The 23,753-nt window shown below is 35.7% G+C and overlaps 1 protein-coding gene across 6 annotated transcripts in view; it reads right to left on the bottom strand.

Annotated features, from left to right (window-relative positions):
- The window catches only part of DCP1B (decapping mRNA 1B), a 53,217-nt gene that overhangs the window by 17,812 nt on the left and 11,652 nt on the right, over window positions 1-23,753 (bottom strand). For all 6 annotated transcript variants that reach the window (XR_005837814.1, XR_005837813.1, XM_040641999.1 and 3 more), the window contains one exon: window positions 920-986. Coding sequence is in view for 4 of the 6 variants with exons in the window: in XM_040641999.1 (XP_040497933.1) it covers window positions 920-986 (67 nt within the window). In the remaining 2 variants the exon portion in view is untranslated. The remainder of the gene's footprint in view (window positions 1-919; window positions 987-23,753) is intronic.

The raw sequence follows: 23,753 nt of genomic DNA, 5'->3' as shown, positions 1-23,753 counted from the left end.
GGGCTGACATACAGCATGTGTAGGAAACTCATTTCATTCTGAGGCTCTAAACCACCTCCAGAAAGCAGGGACATAACTGCCTCACAGGGAGCAGCCTCGGGGCTCAAGAACTGGTCAAAGAGTTGACCAGTCACAGAGGAGACAGCACACTTACCTGGGCTGCCCTCTCAATGCAGCCAGGGAGCCAAGACCCCGATTTAAGTGTCCCAAAATGCAGGCGAGACAAACCACAAGGTTATCAAGAGATTAAAAAAAAAAGAGACTTGCAAACAATGAATCATGGAACACTACATCAAAAACTAATGATGTACTGTATGGTGACTAACATATCATAATAAAATAAAATTTAAAAAGAAATAAAAAATAAATTAAAAAAGGGACTGCCTATTGATCACTAAACTAACATTAACTTCGATATTTCCAACAAGATTGAAAATAAAGTCTATCCTAAGTACTCACAGCATTTGAGACGGCAAGAAACTCTGCTTCCACGACCAAGGATATGCAGTTAAAGGAAAGTGTTTAGGGCAGGAAGGAAAGATCTTAGAGAATGTGTAGCAGCCTTTAAAATGTTCCGAATTTTCTTTTTACTGACAGCTATACCGATAACTTTTCAGAGAAAAAACCCTGCTAATTTACAAATGAGGAAAATATTGAAGAAAACTACCATCTGCAACAATTCATATTATAGATATTTCACACATGCAGAACAAAAATGAGGTGAACTGTTCTACATGATAACCTAGTAAAATGTAAAAAGTTGTGACTTTTTCATTTAAGTGAGAGTAAATGTCTTCCTAGCCACGGTGGAAAGGACTGCTGTAAGAGCTACATTCTGCTAAGAGTATAGTGGAGATACACCGAGAAACACAAATGAAAGCATCATGTCCAGAAAAATACTTAGCCTTTCAGCACCTACTTTTTCATAAGCTCTGCAATTCTTTGGCATTCTTCTTTATCGTAAAACCAAATCCCATAAATGGACACTGCAAAAAACGTATCAAACAAATTATGAGGACCTTCAAAATTACAAAATGGAAAGAAATTCCCTTTCCAACTTAAAGAAAACACATACTTATGGATGAAACCAATCACTCGAGTTTAAGCTTGAAAACCTAGGGTTGGAATTGTCTAAGACCACACAGAACTCTGGAGTGGTCTTATGCATACACAGGGACACATACCTCCCCCCAATAAAGTGCACTGTCCTTAACAATATAGCACCTGAAAGTAACAGGCATTGGGCAAATGCTTCTTAAATGAATCTACACAGATTGAGGATGAAACCAGAATTTCTAACCTCCTGGCTTTTAAACCTTACTGCCCAGACTCCATTTGCCCATTTATACACATATTTCATCTTTATTGAGAAGTATCCAGAAACCTGATGCACAAAATTAGGCCTGGAAACCTCTCTTCCTCCTTCTCCACCTCCTCCTCCTCCTCCCAGGAATATGTTCACTGAAAAACTGGCTTTGTAAGCTCTTAGTTAGGACACAGTGCAGGAAAAAGTAAAATTCAATAACAAATCTCTGACTTCAAAATGCCTGTATGGGAAATTTACAGCTGTTGAAAGATGAGATGCGACCATGACTTAATCATTTAGTAATGAAAGAAAAATGTGGTATAATGGAGCTACGGATTCATTTAACAATTTTCAAATAAATTGTATACTTTAGTATGTGCCTATCTACATCATTTTTATAGCAAAGGCTAAACAGTTCCAAAATACATTTATAAAGATCTAGTTGAGGGTCTGGTGCTATTAATCATATAAACAACACATTAGCTACAGACACATTTTCAAACGCTTCATTGAAAACAGCGGCATTGTTATGATAGGACAATGAAAACCAACAAAACATATTTTTTAAAGGAAAAACTTTTTAAAATTTAAACATTTAAAATATTTAATTCTATGAGTATTATTTGGTCATTAAAACAGCTGTGATACTTTGACAACTCTTTCCCCACCTACCTGACCAATGCCTCAGTGTGGGATTTCTGCTTCTTGTCAGTAATGATTCAGATAACAAAAGCTTCAGGAAATGTCTTCTTAGTGCTATTTTAGGCAGATATTTTTTTTAAAAGGAACCCCATAAATCTGAATTACTCACTTGCCAAAAGGTGGCAACGGGGTTTTTTAAACTTTTTGTATGATTAGTGTGCCAGGGTTTCTTACCAACCTACATGTGAAGAGGGAAGAAAAAGAATGGAAAGAACCCTCCAGCATTTTCTGGAATAGAACCATTTTATCCTCTTAGAAATACGTACACATATTCCTCTTTAATACATTGATAATCTTTTGAAAAAAACCTGAGTTCTGAAGCCTATATGCAAAGCGAGCCTTACTATGAAAAAGAAATTCTTTTGTCTCAAGATCATTAAATGTGTATCTTAAAACTTTTCATTCAAGATTGTTAGCAGTCCATCCACACTAAGGTCCTACTCTGCCTACACACACTGTGACACACTAACCCACCTCGGCTTGTGTCCTTGGAAGCATAAGTACAACAGATCACCGACATTCAAAGCCAATAAATCTGAATATGTTTGTGTCTTACGGTGGTTTTAATTTTAGTTATAAAGCTAACAGCTGAGTCTACTTTTTTGGTGACAGTGATAACTTCCTTTCCTGGGAGACTGGGTTTTCCAAAACTATCAGGAAAGAAAGGTGGTAGGTAGCAGGAGAGAAAAACACAGCGTGACTAAGAAGCCCCAGGCCCAGTGGCAGTGGGGAACCAGCCATTTGTGCCTGGTCTGTAGGATACATTAGCAGAAATGTTCTGAGTGTCATTTTGTTTGTTTGTTTGCTGTTACACATTTGTGGCATCTGACATAAGGAATTCGGTTTTCCTAAGAGCTGGATGCCAAGGAAACTGTTGATACAAACAGAAAAGCAGTTTGACAATGTCATTATCATGAGATAACTGAAATGTAGATTTAGGGAGGAAAAATGCTATGAAAACATCTTTCAGATGTCAGCGCAGAATGAAGGGAAGACCAGGTTTGTAATGACTATTTAAGACTTTGAGGAGATTTCTTTTGGACCTATTTATCTCTAAAACAACATGACTTCAAGAGTAAAATGGGCTCCTTTTGAAATAGCATTTTTCATCCTCGTTAATATTTGGTTTGAATGTAAAATCTAACTAGTCAGTGGAGAAAAAAACCAGATTTACCAACAGTCCTGGCTCCTGAAGGGTAGCACCAAGATAAAATGTCAAACCAGGCCTAACTTTTTTCTCCTTAAAATAGTTTTGCGACTTGCGTTACATTCCAGCAGGAGAGGGGCCGCGGTTCCGTGAACATGCATTCCAACCGAAGTTTTCTGCCTCTTAGGTCCCAGGTCTCCCAAGCCCTGGACAAACCTATCACTCTTCCCGCACGAGAGGGTATATCAAAGCAGCTCGTGGTGATATATAAAAACCAGAGATCATCATGCCTCAGGGAGGTGATGAGCTGACAGGCTGACAGAAACCATTAACTTCACATTTCAATCCCAGTTTTCCTGTAAAAGCCACTGGGTGAGAGGCCCATCCTTAGGGAGGCAGTGAGCACGCAGGCAAGGAAGAAAAAACTCGGTTGAAAAGAACCCAAAAAGAAGCCGTGGTTTTTCGAATTCTAAGCCTGATAAAGTAATCACCGTGACCTGAATTTGCAGGGACCTGTGGGACGCTGACACGTTACTGTGGGAATGACCTCTGGGCTTTGAGAAATCACCAGGAGGGAAGCTCGCGAGGAGGATATTTATTTACTTTAAAACATTGACCTATTAGTACACATCTGGAAGTTCACCATGCTTCGAGCCTTCGGCCAGCCTGCTGCACCTGCATACCAGCCACTTCCCAGTCACCCCGCCTCCGAAGCCGAGGTGAAGTTTAAGGGCACTTTGGTGCATGAAGCTCAACTCAACTGCTTCTACATTCCTCCTGGAGGTAAGAAACCCAAAGTGGGGTAAAGAATGGGAAGAACAGGTTGAAATGTACTCCAGAATGTTTTAATGATGTCTAGAATGTGTGGCATAAGGACTCATCTTTTTGGCAGTCCTCTTCGTATTTAATACAGGACATTTCAACGGCACAGTTGCGAAATCTTGCCTAAAACTGCACTGTCTTGGTCTCTCATGCTTTGGAAATTCTCAATCAGAAACAAAACCAGTGTTTGGGGCAACAGGCAAGGTAATATTGCCCTTACGTAGCTGTTGAAACATCAATCTTCCCTTTTTCTTTTAATTCTGTGTGGATGATTAAGGAAAGCAAAATCTCCCTATTAGATTTCATGTCTGAATATCATAGGTACACACAGGTGACAGACAGAGCAAGGTGGTTGTATCTGATGATGGTATTTTCTTCTTTTTAAATTTCTTCAGCAGAAAGATCTAAAGCTGATAAAATGTTAAGAGGTTAGTTAAGAGGTCATCAGAGGCAATATGAAAATGGCCTGAAGTGCACATTCATCTAGAACTCCTGGATTCTTATTAGCATGGAGCGTTAGTTCATTCTGGATGATCTTTGGGGATTTACCTCATCTAGGTTATGTTCCTAGCAAATATTTCTATACAATCTGTTCTTTTAAGACATTTATCATTTTTTGCAAATTTTACCCAAAATATCTTTCAACTCAAATCATGAATGGTAGCTAGCAATCTTTTAACAAGGATTCATGCTAATATTTGTGCAACTTTAAAACATAAAGCATATTTCCACACAGTTAGGAAGTAGATAATACATAAATACATAGGTAAAGTTTAAATAGGCATGAGAAGGACATCTGATTTGGTAATGCTCTCCCCCTCCAGCAATAATTTCACTCAAAAGCATAGGGATATATATTTCTTAGTCGGAATGCAGTTAAGAAGGCATTTAAATTCTCTTTTTTCACTAGGAAAACTATGGAAATGTGGCAGCGTAAATCACACAAATCTCTTCTGCGCACTTAAGGATAAACCAAAATTTTAAAATTCCTTCAAACCCCATTCCTTTAATCAAGTTTTTCCCAAATGAGTGGAATAATAATCCCAATGTAAGAACCAAGAACATCTAATCATACATTTGATGTAAACACTTGTTTTTGAGACTTCACTCAAATATATTTCTTGATTTATGGTACCATTTATCTAGTTCAAGTTTCTGTAAGATTGACCAGCTGATGATGACGGTTACTGGTACTTGGTAGTAAGCACGCACAGCTACTACGCCCTGAAAGACCACAAGGTAGCTAAGAAATTAGAAAGTTAGAACCGTGAAGTTTTAGAACTGGAAGGCAGCTGAGAAGTGTGCAGTTCAATTGCTTATTTCACTAACGAGGAATGTGTGGTCTCACAAGGTGAAATGATTTAGCCAAAGACGTCTTGACTGGTTCCATCTGTTTGCTCTGAAATATGTTCCTCCCCCAGCCTTACAAATGAAATAAATAAGACTGAATCAAGTTTTAATTTGAGTTCTAGGTTTGGTTATAAGAGACAGGAATGAGGCTTTTCTAAAACCGAGCTTCATATGGACTCTCAAGAGGAAAAAAGGCGAGAGGGAAGGGAGGAAGGAGATGAGTGTGGAAGGAAGGAAAGGAGAGGGAGGAAAGGGGGGATTCTGAGGCTTCTAGTATTGGCCATACTTTGATAGCAGTGAGTGCTAGGACAGCAATCACACCGCCCATGTCCTGGCAGCCACAGATGGGAAACACAAGCTATGTTTGGCGGCTCCATCTTGACTCTGTACTTCTACCCCATTTGGAATGCTTTGCACTAATAATGTTTTTCTTCCTCATGTTCTTTAATGCCTTTAAAGTAATGTTCTTTCATTTACCTTTTGCCTCAGCTCTACTGACCAAACACGGACACAATCTTGTAAAACAAACTCTTCACTGGCCATAGAGAGTCTACATAGCACTGTTATCTTTGGCCCCTGGTCTGGTTCTTTTCATATGACATAGTTTTACTGCACCTCACAAATCAGTGATCCCGTGATCTCAAAATATTGGAAAGTTCACAGTAGATGGGAAGCAGTTTCTATTTTATGGGTAACTAATCCTCATGAACATTTTGGGAGAAACAGTAGAAAACCTAAATAAATACTGTGAAGTAGAACAACCTTTTCTCTAAATAAGTTAACTTCATTAGAAAGTTAATGCCATAAACAGCAACAACAGAAACAATCTCTCAACTAAAGCATTAAACTAATTTGGATTAAATTAATATGCATCTCCAACTATAAACTAGCATTTATTATTTTGAAAGAAAAGGATGGATTTATCTTTTTAAAAGTTTTTGTTATAACAAACGCGCGTTATGTCATTAGGCCTTCCTAATCTCCACAGAGGTCATTATCCTCCCAAAATGAGACTCCAGAGGTCTGCTACTGGCCTCAAGCTCATGAAAGGCCAGATGGAATCTTTTTCATGATACACTAACTTCCTAATTTTATTTATTTCAGGGGAAAGTTCCTTTAATTTAAGAGATTTAACAGAGTAAATAACCATTTAAAAAACTAGGAAGCAGAAAAAGTCATCGGTAATAATAAATATAAATAGGAACAACTTATTCTGTTTTGTTGGTCATTTACATTTGTATTTTCTTTTTGTTCATAATCCTGCTGATTAGTTTCAAAATTTCCTAGACCGCAAATAACAAACATGGGTTCCCCAAAGTGTCTTTCCCCCTCTCTGAGCTAAGAGTCCTCCTGAAGACTCAGGTTTTCCCATTCCTCTAGGGATAAAGAGCCTCAACTTCTCTGTTGTTCCTGTAGATTTCTGGATATCCTTGGACCAAAAAAAAAAAAAAATTGAGCACACACCATAATTATTTACACAACTGTTTCCTCCACTCGACTATGAGCTCCAGCATAATGGCTGGCATGTGGTAGAGATCAACAAGTATTTGCTGAGTTGAACTGAAATCAGACTTCAAGATCCTATATTATCAATTCTCCTTGTAATGCTAATATTAGTAGTTATCATATTCTGGGCTAATTACACATCACAGACTAGATGCCTAGATCCTCTGTATTCAGCGATCACAACCTCTACCAGGGATTACAGCATGGGGATCCTACAGTGCTCCTTTACTTCTCTTTCTAACTGGAGTTTATTTAGCTTTAAACATTTGGTAACCTTAGGCATTAGTAATGTTGATGGAATTTTGTCATTAGGGGACGAGCTCCCTAGGATTGTATATTTCTATTGATCCAGCACTATGCAAGCACTAATGTATTCATTTTATGTGTATTTATTATTACAACAATTCTACCATATACCAGTCTTCCTGATTGAATACCTGTCAGGCCCTGGCAACTAAGAGCTCAAAGAATGCAATTAATCTGCAAAATCACATGCATTTATCTTCAGAGTATAACTAATAGTACTTCAATCTAGCAGAAAAAAATAATTCAAATTCCAGTCGTGTCTGATAATAGTAATCTGAAGCTTACATGTACAAGTACCTAAATTATCTTAAAAACCTAAGATTTATACGCAATGTCAATTATTCCAGCAACACATTGAAAACGTACTATCTTAAGTGAATCTCAATGTAGCAAAGTAAGTCTTATCTCATACAACTGTAGTTTGCAAAAAATACATGTTTAACCTAAACATAAGAGTATTTCTACAGGTCAAAACTTGTTCCAATGAAAAGCAGACTTCCTCATATTTTAATCAGATTATTTAACCAAGTATTTAAGAATCATAGGAATAGCTTTGCTGAAAGTACCCTACCTATAATGTATATGATCAATGAAAAATTTCTAAGATTTTATATGGCGTTGGCCTTCCACGAGGAACTGAATACTGTTCTTGATTGAAGGAAAGTGAGCCAGAGTTTCTGTACTTTTTTCCAATTTGACTTTATTTAGAATTATGGATATAGGAGATACTACTTTTTCCAAAGCCCTTTATGTTATACATAGTTGAATCATGTTTTGGTCCCACTTAAATTAAATTAGAGCTCTAAGGCTGAATATAAGATAATTCTAACACAAATTCTTGGCTAAAATTGTTTTCTTTTTCCAAAACCCATAAGAACATGATGATTTGCAATTTTTCCTTTTGTAGGTTAAGAAGAAAATTAATCCAATAGTTTCAAATTGATTATTTGAAACTATTTTCTAAATGATTTTTGGACAAAAATCAGTAATATAAAAGACAGACTCTAAAAGAACAGATATGAACACTCAGTGTAGCCATAATGAGCACTTACTATATGCAAAGCACTGTGGTAGTGTAGGAAAACTGAAAGATGCTTCACACATTAAGCATTTCAGAATGTTTTGGAATCCAGTTTTTGCTCTGCCAAGATTTAGACTTCTATCATGCCAAACTGGGCTCTCAGAAACAAAATATAAAATACATTCTATCTCCAAGCCACAAACGTAGTGTATGAATCCAAACAGCATCACTATGCAGATGTTTCTTTGGTAGAAGTCGAGAATCTTAAAAGTGTTTATGGTTCAGGATAAAATAAAAGTGACTTCACTTTAATTTCACTCTCACATAGTATCTGTGTATCACCTTTGCCACATGGGTTCTTCATCTAGGCATGCCAGATTGCTAAGGCAAATTAAGTTTAGAAATGCTTATACCATTTCCAGTTAAATTCATCTGACAGCCCTATATCCAGTGAGTCCCCTACTAATAAATGATGAAAGTCTGGAGGCTGCATAAATTGGGTGGTCAGGGTGAAGAGAAGTATTTTTATCCACCTCGTGTGTGTGTGTTTCAAGGAGCTACAAGGTATCACAACTCAATAGAGTAAAAAACAACATGAAACCTAGACATACCACGTGGCTCACGAGTGAAATTTTGCTTTATGTGAGGCTTTTCAGAGCTTTCTTTAATTGATAGGATGTCAGTTATTTAGATTAATAGTATCCTTTAGAGTTTAGATCTTTTCCTTTCAACATGAACTGAGCATTGACAGAACAAAAGAGTAATTCTGGGTTAAGGTCAGAGTGACAAGTTTCATCACTCAAGTCACAGTAGATGTATGACCCTTAATCATATATTAAAACACAGTAGCTTTCTGAGCAATGATGCATAATAAATAGATCCATTTTTCAGTTAGAATGGTAAAGGAGACTTACAGAGAGAGTAAGATTCAGTGACCACATTATAATTTTTAAATTTTGGTGGTCTTTCTCTGTCACTAAGAAGCACAGGCTTCCAGCTGGTAGAAAGAATCCTTGCGTATGGTGACTAACGTAACATAAGAAAGAAAAAAAGAAAAAAGAAAGAATCTTTGGTTCTCTAGTGCACCAACGGTGCTCTCACATACAGCAGAAGAGCAAGACTGTATAGGTTTCCTATTCTGATTGCATATGAAATGTCAAATTCCTTGTCCCCCATTCCATACTGCACATGATTTGAATGAGTTTACTTTAAGGATCTTTTATCACTGGACAGATCCTTAATAGAACATTCTCTTCTTATTCCTGCAAATACTAAGATTCTGCCTAGCAAGAATGTCAAGTATTTTTAGCCATATAATTACTTTAAAGATGTTTCTTGACTCCAGAGGGCTTCAGGAGTTCAGTAAAATCCCTAAAGTTGTATGCATGCCAAACGATGTGTATATATGCAAACAGACATGTTTGAGGTAGACAAGTACAAAGCATAGACACCCCCCCCCCCGAACAATGCCTGACACATAACAGGCAATTAAAAAATATTGCAAGTGCAGGCAGGAAGGAAATTCATAAGATTGTCAAAGAGATTTGTGACCCAAAGAAGGCTAAGAACTACTATTTGAGGATCAGTACACCACTAAATACCTTAGAATGGAAAAATAAACTCTCAATTATCTGTGGGCAGATAATGTGACTTTCATTTTCTCAGTAATAAATTTACACAGAGTTCTCTTTTAACCTTTCAAATTGCTTTTGTAATAATTGCCTGAACTGATTCGAAGGTTAAGAAAACAGATGATAAAGTCTTGAGGTCTTAGAATTTGTTAAGTTGTAAGACCTTTTATTCCTCCACGTGGCCTGAAGTCTAGGAGAGGGCTTAAAAAGATTTCACATCCTCAGCCACAGCAAGGGTCAACCACACAGTTCAGCTTCCGTTACTGCTTTGCGTTATTAGCTTGAGAGGTGGGATTTCCTTCCTTCTTCCCCTCCTTCCTCCCTCCCTTCCTTCCTTCTTTCCTCCCTCCCTGTCTTCCTCCCTCCCTCCCTTCTTTCCTCCCTTCCTTCCTTTCCTCCCTCCCTCCCTTCCTTCCATCTTTCCTCCCTCCCTCCCTTCCTTCCTTTTCTTTTTTTTTTTTTAAAGTAGGCTCCATGCCCAGTTTGAAGCCCAACCTGGGGCTTGAACCCTGAGGTCAAGACCTGAGCTGAAATCAAGAGTAGGACATTTAACCTACTGAGCCACCCAGCCACCCTGAGAGGTGGGATTTTCAATCTCTACCATGAAATGGCCAACAGGGAGGAATTTCAGAAAGCTGAGCTACTTTTGGCTCTTTCTCAATTACCCCAAGCATAACGTCTTCAAAGCTGGACAAAAACATCAGATGTATGTCCATGGAGGACAATTCTAGAATTAATATAAATGATTTGGGAATTACTTTAAGTACATTGTATGTGTCTATTTCTTATCTAGATGTGTTCATTTTCGGTGGTTATTTGGTACCACAGGACAAAATATTAAGATGTAGTCTCTGTAATTTATTACTCATGCCACTGCTTTCTCAATAGCCTAGATAATCAATAACCAATCAATTAATGGCAGTATACTGAAAAAGAAAACATTTTACAACATGTATTCAAAGTATAGTGAGCAATGTTTCCAAACTGTGACCTACCTTTGTTTGCAAATTTGGCTTTCTTGCTGCTATTATTTATTATGGCTATGCCCAGGTACCTTTCAACTGGAGCTTTGGAAAAAATTAAAGCCTATACCTCATAATATGCTTTCTAATAGCCATCAAGAAAGATCTTATTAATTGCTTACCATATATTAATTGTTTACTATATATTTTGTTCTAGGAAAAAGACTGCAGAAGAAATGCTAGGGCTTCTCTCTGCCAGAAAATTGACTTAAAAAAATGACTCTTAAAAGGGAAACGGAAAGTTAATTCCTTCCACTCAGGAAAAAAGATTACATTGTACAGGTTTTCACATATTCAGCAAAAAGAAACCTTTCTTCTTTGGCCATGTGGAGGAAATAGATGGCCTAAGACAGAGGAAAGGGGTCATAGCCTTCCCAACAATCTGAAAACTAGAAACTCAAAACTATTTCCATCACCTCAAATTACTTAAAACTTTCAGTTGAGGTCATATTACATGAAAGGTTTTGGTATCATTTTGTTTAAAATCCTGGAGATGTGTTTTAGAATAAGGACAGTTCTACAACCAGGTTGAGGAAGGCAAGATACGAACTTGAGAAGAGTTAGTATAGCATTCTAATCAACTTAGAAGAAGAGATCAAGATGAGATGAAGCCCTGGTTAATAAATGCCAGGATAAAACAGAAAGACCACCAATGATATTTAAGTATTCATTTATTTAAGGTCTTCTTTGATAAGGTTCAATTATTTCTTTTTTTAAAAATTGAACAATACTTTATATATGATAAAAGGCACAGAACTTAAAGTGTTTTGTTTGATGAATTTTGGCAATAATACACTCTTAGGTAATCAACCACCCAAAACAAGACCTAAAACATTGTCATCACTTATTTTCAGGCAACAACTACACCATTTCCGCCACCAACCCAGCAGACACAATCGTTTTCTGCTTTCCATCACCATAGATTGGTTTTGCCTGTTCTTAGACTTCATATAAATAGGATCATACAGTATATACTGTTTTGTAGATGGCTTCTTTTGCTCAGGATGTTTTTGAAATTTATCCATGCTGTTGAACCAATTGGTAGTTCATTCCTTTTTATTGCTAAGTAGTATTCCCTTATATGGATATACTAAATTTGCTTGTCCATTTACTTATTGATGAAGGACATCTGGGTTATTTCCAGGGTTTTTTTGGGGGGGGTTGCCAATTATAAATAAAATTGTTATGAACATTTGAGTAAAAGTCTTTGTGTGGACACGTTTTCATTTCTGTTAAGTAAATACCTATAAGTGGAACCTGTTGGATCATATGACAATTACGTTTAAGTTTATAAGAAATTGTCAAACTATACTCCAGTGGTAGACCATAGACCTCCGACCTCCGACCATCAATGTATGACAGTTTCAGTTAATGTCAGTTTTTAAAATTTTGGCCACTCTACTAAGTTATGTGGTATCCTCATGCAAGTTTTAATTTGCCTATCCATCCAATGTGTGATAAGCATATAAAAAAGTGCTCAACACAATTAGTTATGACAAAATGCAGATTAAAACCACAATGAGATAACACTTCAGAACTCCTAAAATAGCTCAAGTTAAAAGGAACAATGTCAAGTGTTGACAAGGATATGAAACAATTGGAACTCTTATACATTATTGGAAAGGGAATAAATAGGGATACAACTTTAGAAAACTGTTCAGCAGTATCTACTAAAGCTAAACATCTTTATACTATATATAAAGTGGTTGGTAAAAACTCAAAATAAGTAAGTGCATATATCTACCTAAACACCACGGGCCAGAATCCTCATGACAACTTTATTCACAGTAGTTCACAACTAGAAATAATTCAGATACCCACTAACAGAAGAATAAGTTAATAGACTGCACTATTTTGAGGCTATGGACTACTACACAGCAATAAAAAGGAATAAGCAATTGCTACACACAATAACTTAGAAGTTCCTGATGATTACTGTTGAGCATCTCTGTATTGGCTATTTATATACCTTCTTTTGTAAAATGTTAAATATTTTGCCAAAATTTTAAAAAGATTTATTTATTTGAGAGAGAGAGAGACAGAGAGAGTGCAAGGGGAGGGGCACAGGGAGGGGGAGTGAAACAGACTCCACTAGAGCACAGAGCCCGGTGTGGGTCTCGGTGTCAGGATCTTGAGATCATGAACTGAGCTGAAGTCAAGAGTCAGACACTTAACTGACTGAGCCACCCAGGCGCCCCAAATATTTTGCCAATTTTTAAATTGGGTTGTTTGTCTTCCTATTACTGAGTTTTAAGACTTATTTATATATTCTGGATGTAAGTACTATGTCAGATACATGCAGTGTAAATATTTTTTCCCAGTCTGTGGCTTGCCTTTTCATTTTCTAAAAGGTATTTTTAGAAGAAAAGTTTTTGATTTGATGAATTTTTCCTTTTGATGGGATGCAACTTATCATTTTTTCTTTTATGGTAAATGCTTACAAGATTCAATTTAAATCTACTGTTTGGTAATACTACCTGTTTTTAACCATTTTTGATAAAGTGTTATCGATTCAGTTGCATCTATAAACATGGAAAAAGGATTTCTTATTTAACTCTCAGATAAAGTATCTATAGCATAAACCTTACTGTTTAAGCCATAAGACTGTGGTTTAACAGGGCCATTGGAAAATAGGAACATGACTTGTTTTCATGTATCATAATTAAAATACCAACTTTGGCACAGTGAATAAACATAAATATCAAATCAGAATGTCTCAATAAAAGTAAAACAATTTGAAGGAAACATTCTATAAAATGTTTTTTAAAACTTAAAGTTTCATGAAGAACTTTCATACAAGATTAACATTTTCCTACATTATATATCTCTTCTTAGAATTATTAAATTTCTCAAGATGAGGATACACGAATTCTCAAAACTTGCAATAATTTCTAGGACTTTCAGGTAAATGCTACTACTATCTATATAAAATCAACCTTGAGGAACAGAGGAATTCCTACGTAAGCTGCTGAAATTCTTTAGTATTTTGAATTTCTATCCAGGAACCACCCAGAGCTTTAAGTTATATTTATTGTCTGTTGGAAAATGCTCCAAAAGTAAAAAGATTGAAGAAATAGTTGTTGGTTAAGTTTTATAGGTTACCTCGAATAAAGAAATCTAATAAAAACAGTTCAGTACTCATTGCAAATACTTAATAGTACACACTTAATGCAAGGAATTAAGTGTTGCAGGGGAGTAGGATACCTTGCCTTGTAGGAGCTTACACTCTAGTAGAGAAACTAAGGCATATATGTAAGATAAAATGTAAGTACTAGTAAGTGCCTGTTGTGTATTTCCAGCTCAGCATTTAGATCATTTTGAACGTTTTAGTTTATATATCTGTCTTGTGTGCTAGGATAGTAAACTCTAAGAGGGAAGGAATGTATCTTAGTCATTACTGAACTCTCAAAACCCAGCACAAAATCAGTATCAACAGACAAATGCTCAATAAACACTCACAAAAGTCAAGGAAAGAGAGTATATGCTGCAGCAAAAAATCACAGCTAGATAGAGGAATTATAAAAACATTAGGGAGAGGTCCAATTTCAGTTGGATTTTGAAATATGGTAGCGATTAGTCAGGGTGAGGGAGAGAATTCAAGGAGGAAAAAATAAGAAGCACGTTTAAAAGCATGGAGGTAAGAAATTAAAGAGTATTCTGGGAAAGCATATAGTTGTGTTTGGTTAGAACAGAAGACAAGTGTGTAAAAGTAATGGTGCACTTGGCCAGAGAGGTAAACTGGGACCTGACTATAGCAAGCTTTAAACACCTGGTGAAAATGTTTACTTGGTAGGCATTTGAGATTTTGAGCAGGAAAATGACTTGATCAGACTTACGCTTTAGGAAGATAAATCTAATAGTGGATGGAGGGGATAAGCCAGTTGCAAACTATAAGGCTAATGCTACGTCATCCTTTTTATATGTTCCTGGACTCAATTTGTTAGTATTTTGTGTGTGCGGTAAAACATAAATAACATGAAACTCACTATTTTAACCATATTTAAGTGTACAGTTCAGTGCATTAAGTACACCCATGGTGTTTGCATCTATCTCCAGAATTTTTTCATCATTCCAAGCTAAACCTCTGTACCCATTAAACTCTCCATTCCCTCCTCTCTCCAGCCCCTGGTAACCACTATTCTACTCTCTGTCCCTCTGAATTTAACTATTTTAGGTACTCCATGCAAGTGGAATCATACAGTATTTGTCCTTTTGTGTCTGGTTTATTTTACTTTGCATGAAGTCTTCAAGGTTCATCCATGTTATAGCATGTATCAGAATTTCATTCTGGTTGAATAATATTCCAGTATATGTATATGCCACATATTGTTTATCCATTCATCCACCACTGAACATTTGGGTTGTTTCCGCATTTTGGTTATTGTGAATAATGTTGCTATAAACATTATTTTGTTGATGGTTTTTATATCTGTGTTTATGTGGGATATTGGTCTATAATCTTCTTTTCTTGTAATGTCTTTGTCTTGTTTTGGTATTAGGATAATGTTGCTCATAAAATAAGTTGGGAAGTATTTCTTCTCCTATTTTCTGGAAGAGATGCATAAAATTAGTATTATTTATTTTTTGAATGTTTGATAGTATTTACCAGTGAAACCATCTGGACCTGGACTTTTCTTTGTTAGAAGGTTTTAAACTACAATGTCAACTTATTTAATATAGACAGGGGATTATTTGGGTTATTTAGTTCTTGAGTACATTTTGGTGATTTGTGTTTTTCTAGTCCATTTCACTAACTTGTCAAATCGATGGACATGGGGTAGAGCACAGTATTTCCCTTATTATTCCTTAATGTCTACAGAGACCCACTCTTTCATTCTTGATACTGCTCATTTGTGTCGTCTTCTCCCCCACCCCTTGATTAGTCTGGCTGGGGTTTTATCAGTTTTATTGACTCTTTTCAAAGAATCTGCTTTTTATTTCACTGAGATTTTTTTCCTAGTTTTTGTTTTTTGTTTCATTGATTTCTGGGCTTATTTTTATTTTTTCCTTCTTTCTGCTTCCTTTGCGTTTAATTTGCTCCTCTCTTCAAATTTCTTAAAGTGAAAGCATGAATTACTCATTTGAAAACTTCCTTCTTTTTTAATGTATTTGATGCCATAAATTTCCCTCTAAGCCCAACCTCAGTTACATTTGACATATTATATTTTAATTTTTATTCAACTCATATTTTCTGATTTGTCTCCCTCTTTGACACATGAGTTATTTAGAAGTGTGTTGTTTAATTTCCAATCATTTGGGGATGTTCCACATATCTTTCTGTTACTGATTTCTAAGTTCAAATGCTTGTGATCAGAGAGTGTACTTTGTATGATTTCAATTTCTTCAAAAATTTTAAGGCTTGCTTTATGACACATGATGAAGTTTATCCTGGGGAACGTTCCACATGCACTTGAGAAGAACATGCATTCTGCTCTTGTTGGGTGGAATGTTATAAATGTCAGTTACATCAAGTGAGTTTATAGTGTTTTTTAGGTTTCTAAATCCTTGCCGTTTTCTGTCCATTTGTTCTATCAATTATGCAAAGTAGAGTACTGAAGTCTCCAAGTATAATCGCAGATTTTATTTCTCCTTTTATTTCTATTACTTTTTGCTTCACATTTTTGGAAGCTGTTATTAGGTGCATATTAATGGTTGTTATGTATTTTGGATAAACTGACCTTTTATGTCATGTCCCTCTTTATTGCTGGCAATTTTCTTTGTTCTAATGTTTATGTCAATATTAATATAGTCCAGCTTTCTTTTAATTAGTATTTGCAAAGTATATCTTTCTCCATCCTTTTACCTTTAACGTATCTATATCATTACATTTAAAGTGGGTTTTTAAACAAACAGCATATTGCTGGGTCATGATTTTTTATCCAATCTGACAATCTCAGTCTTTGTATTGGCATGTTTAGACCATTTACATATACTGTATCTAATATGGTTAGATTTAGATCTACTGTTTTGCTTTATGTTTGTCTTTCCTATGTTTGGCTCTGTTGTTCCCTCCTTTCTTGCCTACTTATGTATGACTTGAAATGTTTTTAGTATTCTGTTTTATCTATTGGTATCTATATATCTTTGTATTTTTTTTCCGTAGTTGCTCTAGGAATCACAATATATATATACCTAACTTTTCACAGTATATTACGGTTTTCATTTTACTACTTCAAGTAAATGTAAAGGCTTTACACCTATATAGGTCCCCTTACCCTCCCCCTTTTATTATAGTTGTCACACATATCATATCTACATACATTAACTCACCTCCTGACAACATAACTTTCGCTTTCAATAATCCTGTGCATTTTTAAGATCTTGAGAGGAGAAAAAAATAGCTACTTTATTTACCTATATATTTACTATTTATGCTGCTCTTCCTAAGCCATCCTGCAATTCCAACTTCCCCTTTGGTATCATTTCCCTTCAGTCTGAAGAACTTTTTTTTAGCATTTATTTTAGAGCAAGTCAGCTGACAAAGAATTCTTTTAATTTTTCTTTCTCTGAGGATGTCTTTACTTTCACCTTAATTCTGGGGGGATATTTTCACTGGAGATAGAATTCTAAATTGACAGTTCTTTTATTTCAGCACCTTGAAATGTTGCCGCATTGTCTTCCAGGCTTTATGGTTCCTGGAGAGAAATCCGTAGTCATTCAAAACATTGTTCCTCCATATGTATCATTTTCCTCTGGTTGCTTTCATGATTTTTTTTTTTAAATGTGTTTTTCGGCAGTTTGATTATGATGTTTAAGAGGCATGGTTTCCTTTGGGTTTATCCTGTTTGAGGTTCATGGAGTTTCTTGACGCCATATATTTGTGTCTCATCAAGTTTGCTAAGTTTTCAGCCATTATTTCTTCAAAAAATTTTCTAAACAAGTCTTTTTCTCCCTTTTTTCTACTCCAATGACACCAATCCAGACCTTTTGACATTGTCCTACAGGTTTCTGAGGCTTTGTTTTTGTTTGTTCTGTTTCATTTTGATCTCTTTCCTCTCTATTCTGCAAACTGGGTAATTTCTACTGATCTGTCTTTGAATTTGCTGACTCTTCATTCCTCTGTCATCTCTATTTTGCTATTAAGGCCACCCAGTGAACACTGTATTATTCAGTTCCAAATTATCCATTTGGTTCTTTTTATACCAATTTCTCTGCTGAGAATTTCTCTCTACATTCATATTAAGAGTATTCAGTTTTACCTCATGGAGCATAATTATAGTAACTGTCTTAAAGCCACTGTCTTATAGTTCTAACACTTAGATCATCTCAGGGTAGCCAATATTGACTGGCTTTTCCCTTGAGAGTTGATCAGATTTTCCTGGGTCTTCGCATGATTAGCAATTTTGGATTGTACCAAATGTCCAACATTTTGGTTACATTGTTAAGATTCCAAGTACACTTTAAACTCCCCAGAGAATGTTTATTTTGTTTGAGAAGGTGTCTAATTCATTTAGGTTTAGATAGGACGTTCTCTCTTGCCTTTTGTGGGAAATGGTTCTCATGCCAGTTCCATTTCAATGCTGTGTCTGCTCTACATATATACCACTTAGGATGGTGGTTTATATTATAGGTGAGTTCTCAAAGCCTTTGCTATGTTTGTCTTTGTTACATGTATGTGAACCTCATAGGTGAGACCAGGACTTGTGTCAGTTCATAATCAGAATTAGGAGATCTTATTCAGCTTTCTCCTCTAGAATCTCTCCAACTCTCCAGCTCTCAAAGGCCCTTTTCCCCAGACCTCTGGCTATAAAGTCAGGATGTCTCTCAGAGTTTCGGCTTAACAGAGTCAGGCAATCTGCATAGTTTGGGCTGCTCACAGGGTGAAGCAAAAGAAAGAAAAAATATATAATGGGAACCCTCCCCAACCCTGCAAGTCTTTGGACCACAGGGGCCCTGGTTTCCAGGTACTGTGGCAGAGACAGGCTATTTCTTGAGATCTTCAGGTGACTGTGCCATCACCATCATTGCCACAGTAGCAGTTCAGCTTTGCACTGCAACTGGCTTCAGGGTAGGGCTAGGAGAGAGAAAAGGGGGAAAAGAGGTAGATTCTTTCCATACTTTGTAGCTCACAGGAGTCTATTTCTCCAGTTCCCAAACTAAAAAGAAGGAGTTTTTGTTGCTTAGTTTTTGTTGCTTTTGTCCATAGTTCTGCAACTTGGCCCACTCTTGAGTCACCATCAGGAGATAAGAAAAGAATAAAATCCAGAAATTCACCACTATCTTGGTTGTTCTTCAGGTTTTGATTTCCCTTCCCAAAATGCCTGTTGTTTACTTTCAGAATCTTCACTGAGTCGCTTTTTGTATTTAGAACTTTTAGTTCTAAACGGTGAGAGAGATGTCTGATAGTGAACTTTCTGTATTTTGGCTGGTGCTGGAAGCTTAATCCCTTTTTGTTTTAAGGAGTTATGAAATACCCCCAAGTAATAGGTAATGAAAAGCCTGAACTGGAATGGATGTGGGAAGGGAAAGGAGGAGACAGCAGCAGAACCACTACTGAAGTAGGACTTAGCAATTGTCTAAGAAAGCTTTGGTTTACTGTACTATTACCAAACATGCTAAAGTATAATTTATATGAATGTTTTAGCCTTACAAATAATCTGTTACTAAAAATGAGTACTACAAGAGCTCTGCCCTGCAACCTAAGGAAGTTATACTTTTGGGGATACACATTAAGTCTTATTCTTGAGTAAATTTTCTTACAGAAATAATGCTATACCTGCTAGTGCTATATTTCATAGGTGCATCATTATAATGTTACTGTGTGACTCTTCAGTATGTGCACAATGGGCTAAAAATACTCTTGCGAGTTGACTCAGAAACCTAACAAAAATATTGTTTCTATGAATGTATTCTGCTATTCAAATTTTTAAATTTTAATTATCAAAATAATACATGTACATAATTTAAAGAGCCATATACTATTTATATAATTAAATTATAATCTGCAGAGCCATATAGTGTACTATAATTATATTTCCTTTGTTTTATGATACTTTGTTTTCCCAGGAATTAAGAATTGCCTCCTTTTGTTGTTGTCTCTCAGTTTTCAATGTTTCTACAGCATCACCAAACTTTCTTAACAAGAAACTATAAATGTCCCAATAGACTCAAAGTATTAGTTGTGAAGTTTTTCTTGGACACCCTTCCTGAAGCCCTTTATCCTTATACTTTAATTTAGACTGACCAATCTCTGGTTGTACAGCAGTCATTACGGGATTCCTCTTGACCATTGTTCTCAGAATTCCTTTACCTCCATCCAGCGTTTGGAGCCCCTTTTTCCTGGATAGCTTATGTATCTGTCACAACAGGCCCAATTATGCTTTAGTAATAGATGACCCCCAAAATCTCAGTGGCTTTCAGTGATAAAGATTTATTTCTTGTACACATTACATGTCCATCACGGGTCACTTTTACCTCTGTGCCATGTTATCTTCATTCCAGGACCCAGGCTGACAGAACAGCCTCTGCCTAGAACACTGCTGGTCATCACAGCAGAAGGAAAAGAGACATGGTGAATCATGAACTAGTTCTTAAAAGTATCTGCTCAGAAGTGACACAAACCACTTCTACCTACATTTTACTGGCCAAAGCAATTCACAAAGTCATACTTGAGTTCAACAGGGTCATTACATATCCTCCTGGAGGGTGGATCAGTGGGGGGAGGAACCCAAATCACGTAGTCAAGTCTGATATCAACAGAGCAGAGATATATAATCTTCTGCAGGGAGGCAAACCTAATACATCATGAATAATAAAGCTATCATAGCATGACTTCCTCTTTCTTGTTTATTCCATCTTTTTCATGAAATGCATCCTCCACCCCTGTAGGTTTATGCCCCTTTTTATTCCTTTATTGTCATTTCAACAGTTTTGGGAGAACCACAGGAATGTATTCAATACACCATGTTTAACCAAAGACCAGCAATCAATTACTTTAAAACGGAGCGGCTAGGACATGGCCTATTTGAAAGAGGAGGACTGTCTGTAATTACCATTTTCATTTACTGTATCATATTCCATTATTTATAGCAGTTTTTCCCAGATCCTACAAATGTCAATAAAGGATTTAAACTGTGTTTCTTTCTGAATACAAAACTACCCAACATGGTAAATTTACTTTAAAACTGAGGCAGAGTTTCTAGAACAACTTTATCTTAAATATCTTGATTTTGCCTTTTATTATTTCCTCTAAGCTCCAGGTTTATGTCTGCAATGAAATCAAGCAGCTTGAAAGAATTTAATTCTACTTCTGTAGACACAGACAATGGTGTATTCAACATGCTGGTCTAACTCTACCTGCCTCTGCTGTCTGTAACTTACCTCAAATCTTATGATATATTTGGGAAAATACAATCTTATTTAGTTGTGAAATGGAAAATACAGGAAATGGTTGCTAAAGGGCTATAATAGAAAAGAAATGGTCACATTCAGCTTTTTATTACATTAGTTTTTATTTGATATTCTAATAACTGAGATACAAGAGATTCTCAAAGAAAAACAAAATTGCTTTTTGAACTTTGGAGTGTGCAATAAAAAGATTAAGTATTCTTAAAAGGTAAACCTTGCTCAAATGCATCATTCATGTATGTTAGTACTTTTACTGCTAGGGCCTGGGCTCTTAAAGTTAGGCTCTCTCAGGGTGCCTGGGTGGATCAGTCAGTTAAGCATCTGCCTTCGGCTCAGGTCATGATCTCAGGGTCCTGGGATCAAGCTCCGCATCAGGCTCCCTGCTCAGTGGGGAGTCTGCTTCTCCCTCTCCTTTTGCCCCTCCCCCCGCTCTTGCATACTCTCTCTCCTTGTCTCTCACTCTCTCAAATAAATAAAATCTTTAAAAAAATAAAGTAAAAAATAAAGTTAGGTTTTCTCAGTTCAAAATTGTCATAGAACCTGGTAAGTGACTTAAATCTCTTTAATCTCAGTTTCCTCATTTATAAAACAAGAATAACAGTATTTCCAAGAAAAAGTTACCAGAGATAAATAACCCATGTTAAGCCTTGACGTAGTGCCTGGCAGACAGTAAATGCTCAGTAAATGTTTGCTGAATAAATGAATTTCTGTCCTTAATTAACAGCTATCTTACATTTAAAGTTTATATACGCCAAACCCAATCACAAGCAAACTTAAAAACTATAAATCCTTTAATGTAATAACACTGTATATTTTGTGTTTGGTGAAATTCAAAGTTACTTATTTATTAAACATCTTTTTTTTAATTAAATGAAGAAATTTTAAGATTTTTACTCCTTGATTTTGTTCTTCTAAATTCATCCAATCCAAGACAGGGATAACTGTCTCCCTAGATAACTAATTTTTTTCTAACTTAGTGAATCGAAAATACTCCATGAGAAAACTCACCACAAACCTAAATCAACTCTACCTTTTGACATGTCCAAATACGGCCTATGACATACCTAGGCCGAAGTAAAATGCCAACACTATACAGAGAGATTCTTGATTACACAGGTCTTGAGGGGTACAGAGGCTTAAAAACCATTCTTGAGGGAAGCTGGCTTCATTGTTCAAAGGATGATCTATATGTTATTAGAGAATATGTAAACCATATAGGATTATTACATAAAGTATTTGAATTCTTTAGAAACATCTGAGAAGTATCTGAGACTCTGAAAGCAACATGGAGTAAACTCTTCTGTGAACCTTTGATGGCAGAGACTAAAAAGGCTTTTAGAAATAAACTAAAACCAAAGACTATGGCTGCAAAGGCAATTAATACCATATATTAAGGAGAAAACAAAAAGCAAATAAACCTAGAAAGGTAAATAGATCCATTTCCTTCCATTCTTTGCTGTTCAACTGATTTCATTTCTTTCTTATGGAAATTCCTTGGAAATATTCTGTTATGTATCCAAAAGGCTGCCTTCCATTTGCATTCATGTTTAATAGTATAGAGAACAGTGGAAGTGATGTAGAAAAAGAAAAAAAAAAAAGCAGAATTTATGGGTTTCTGTCAGGTCTGTCATCTCATTGAGCCTCACTTTTCTCATCTGCAAAATGACAGTGAAAATGTCTGCCCTACAAAGCTATGATTATGAAATACGGTAAAATAAATGAAAATGCCTATAACAGTGCTGTTCAATGGAAATATAAGGTGAACCACAAATGTGAGCCACACGTGTAATTTTAAATAAAAAATTAAAAGAAGCAGATGAAATTAATTTTAATAATTTATTTTATTTAACTCAATAAATTCAAAATATTATCATTTCAACAGATAAATCAATATAAAATTATTAATGAGACTTTTTTTTTTACATTCTTTTTTGGTACTAAGTCTTTGCAAATCAGTGTGTATTTTACACTCACAGCACAACTCAATTCAGACTGGCCACACGTCCAGCGCTCCATGGCCACTTGCAGCTAGGGGCTGCCATATTAGACAGCAGAGGCCTGGAGCCAAGGTGAGGCTTGATATGTTTATTATATCCAAACACTATTTCCCATCAGATATACCCTGTGGGACTTAGGAAAGCTATTTTTAAAAATTAACTACATTAAAGAAAGTTTTTATTTTTATATTTTTGATATAGTATGTTATATAATATGTAATATTGTGATAAGAATTTAAAATAAAATACTATCTAAACTGACTAGACGAAGTATTTATCCAAAATAAGAACCAAAAATGATTATTATAAGTTACTCATATTCATTTATTTTATATTTATTTTTGTGATTATATTGTTAGGATTTGAATTATATATTAATATATTTGACATACTCGAATAATCTAAAAAAAAATAAACCTGACATATCTATACGCACACAAATAATCCAAATACCATCTACAACTGATTTAACTACACTCCTAGCAAAGAAATAGGAATAAAGAACAAAATATTTCCCTATATTACTAAGTTTTTCACTTCATAGGACTTACCATTGGTAAGCCATGCTACAGTTTTAATGGCTTTTTTCTAATAAA

The sequence above is a fragment of the Ursus maritimus genome, unplaced genomic scaffold, assembly GCF_017311325.1.
Source record: "Ursus maritimus isolate PB19 unplaced genomic scaffold, ASM1731132v1 scaffold_26, whole genome shotgun sequence".
Lineage (NCBI taxonomy): Eukaryota > Metazoa > Chordata > Mammalia > Carnivora > Ursidae > Ursus > Ursus maritimus.
The sequence above is the reverse complement of the archived record's forward strand: the minus strand, read 5'-3'. Positions and strand labels throughout refer to the sequence as shown.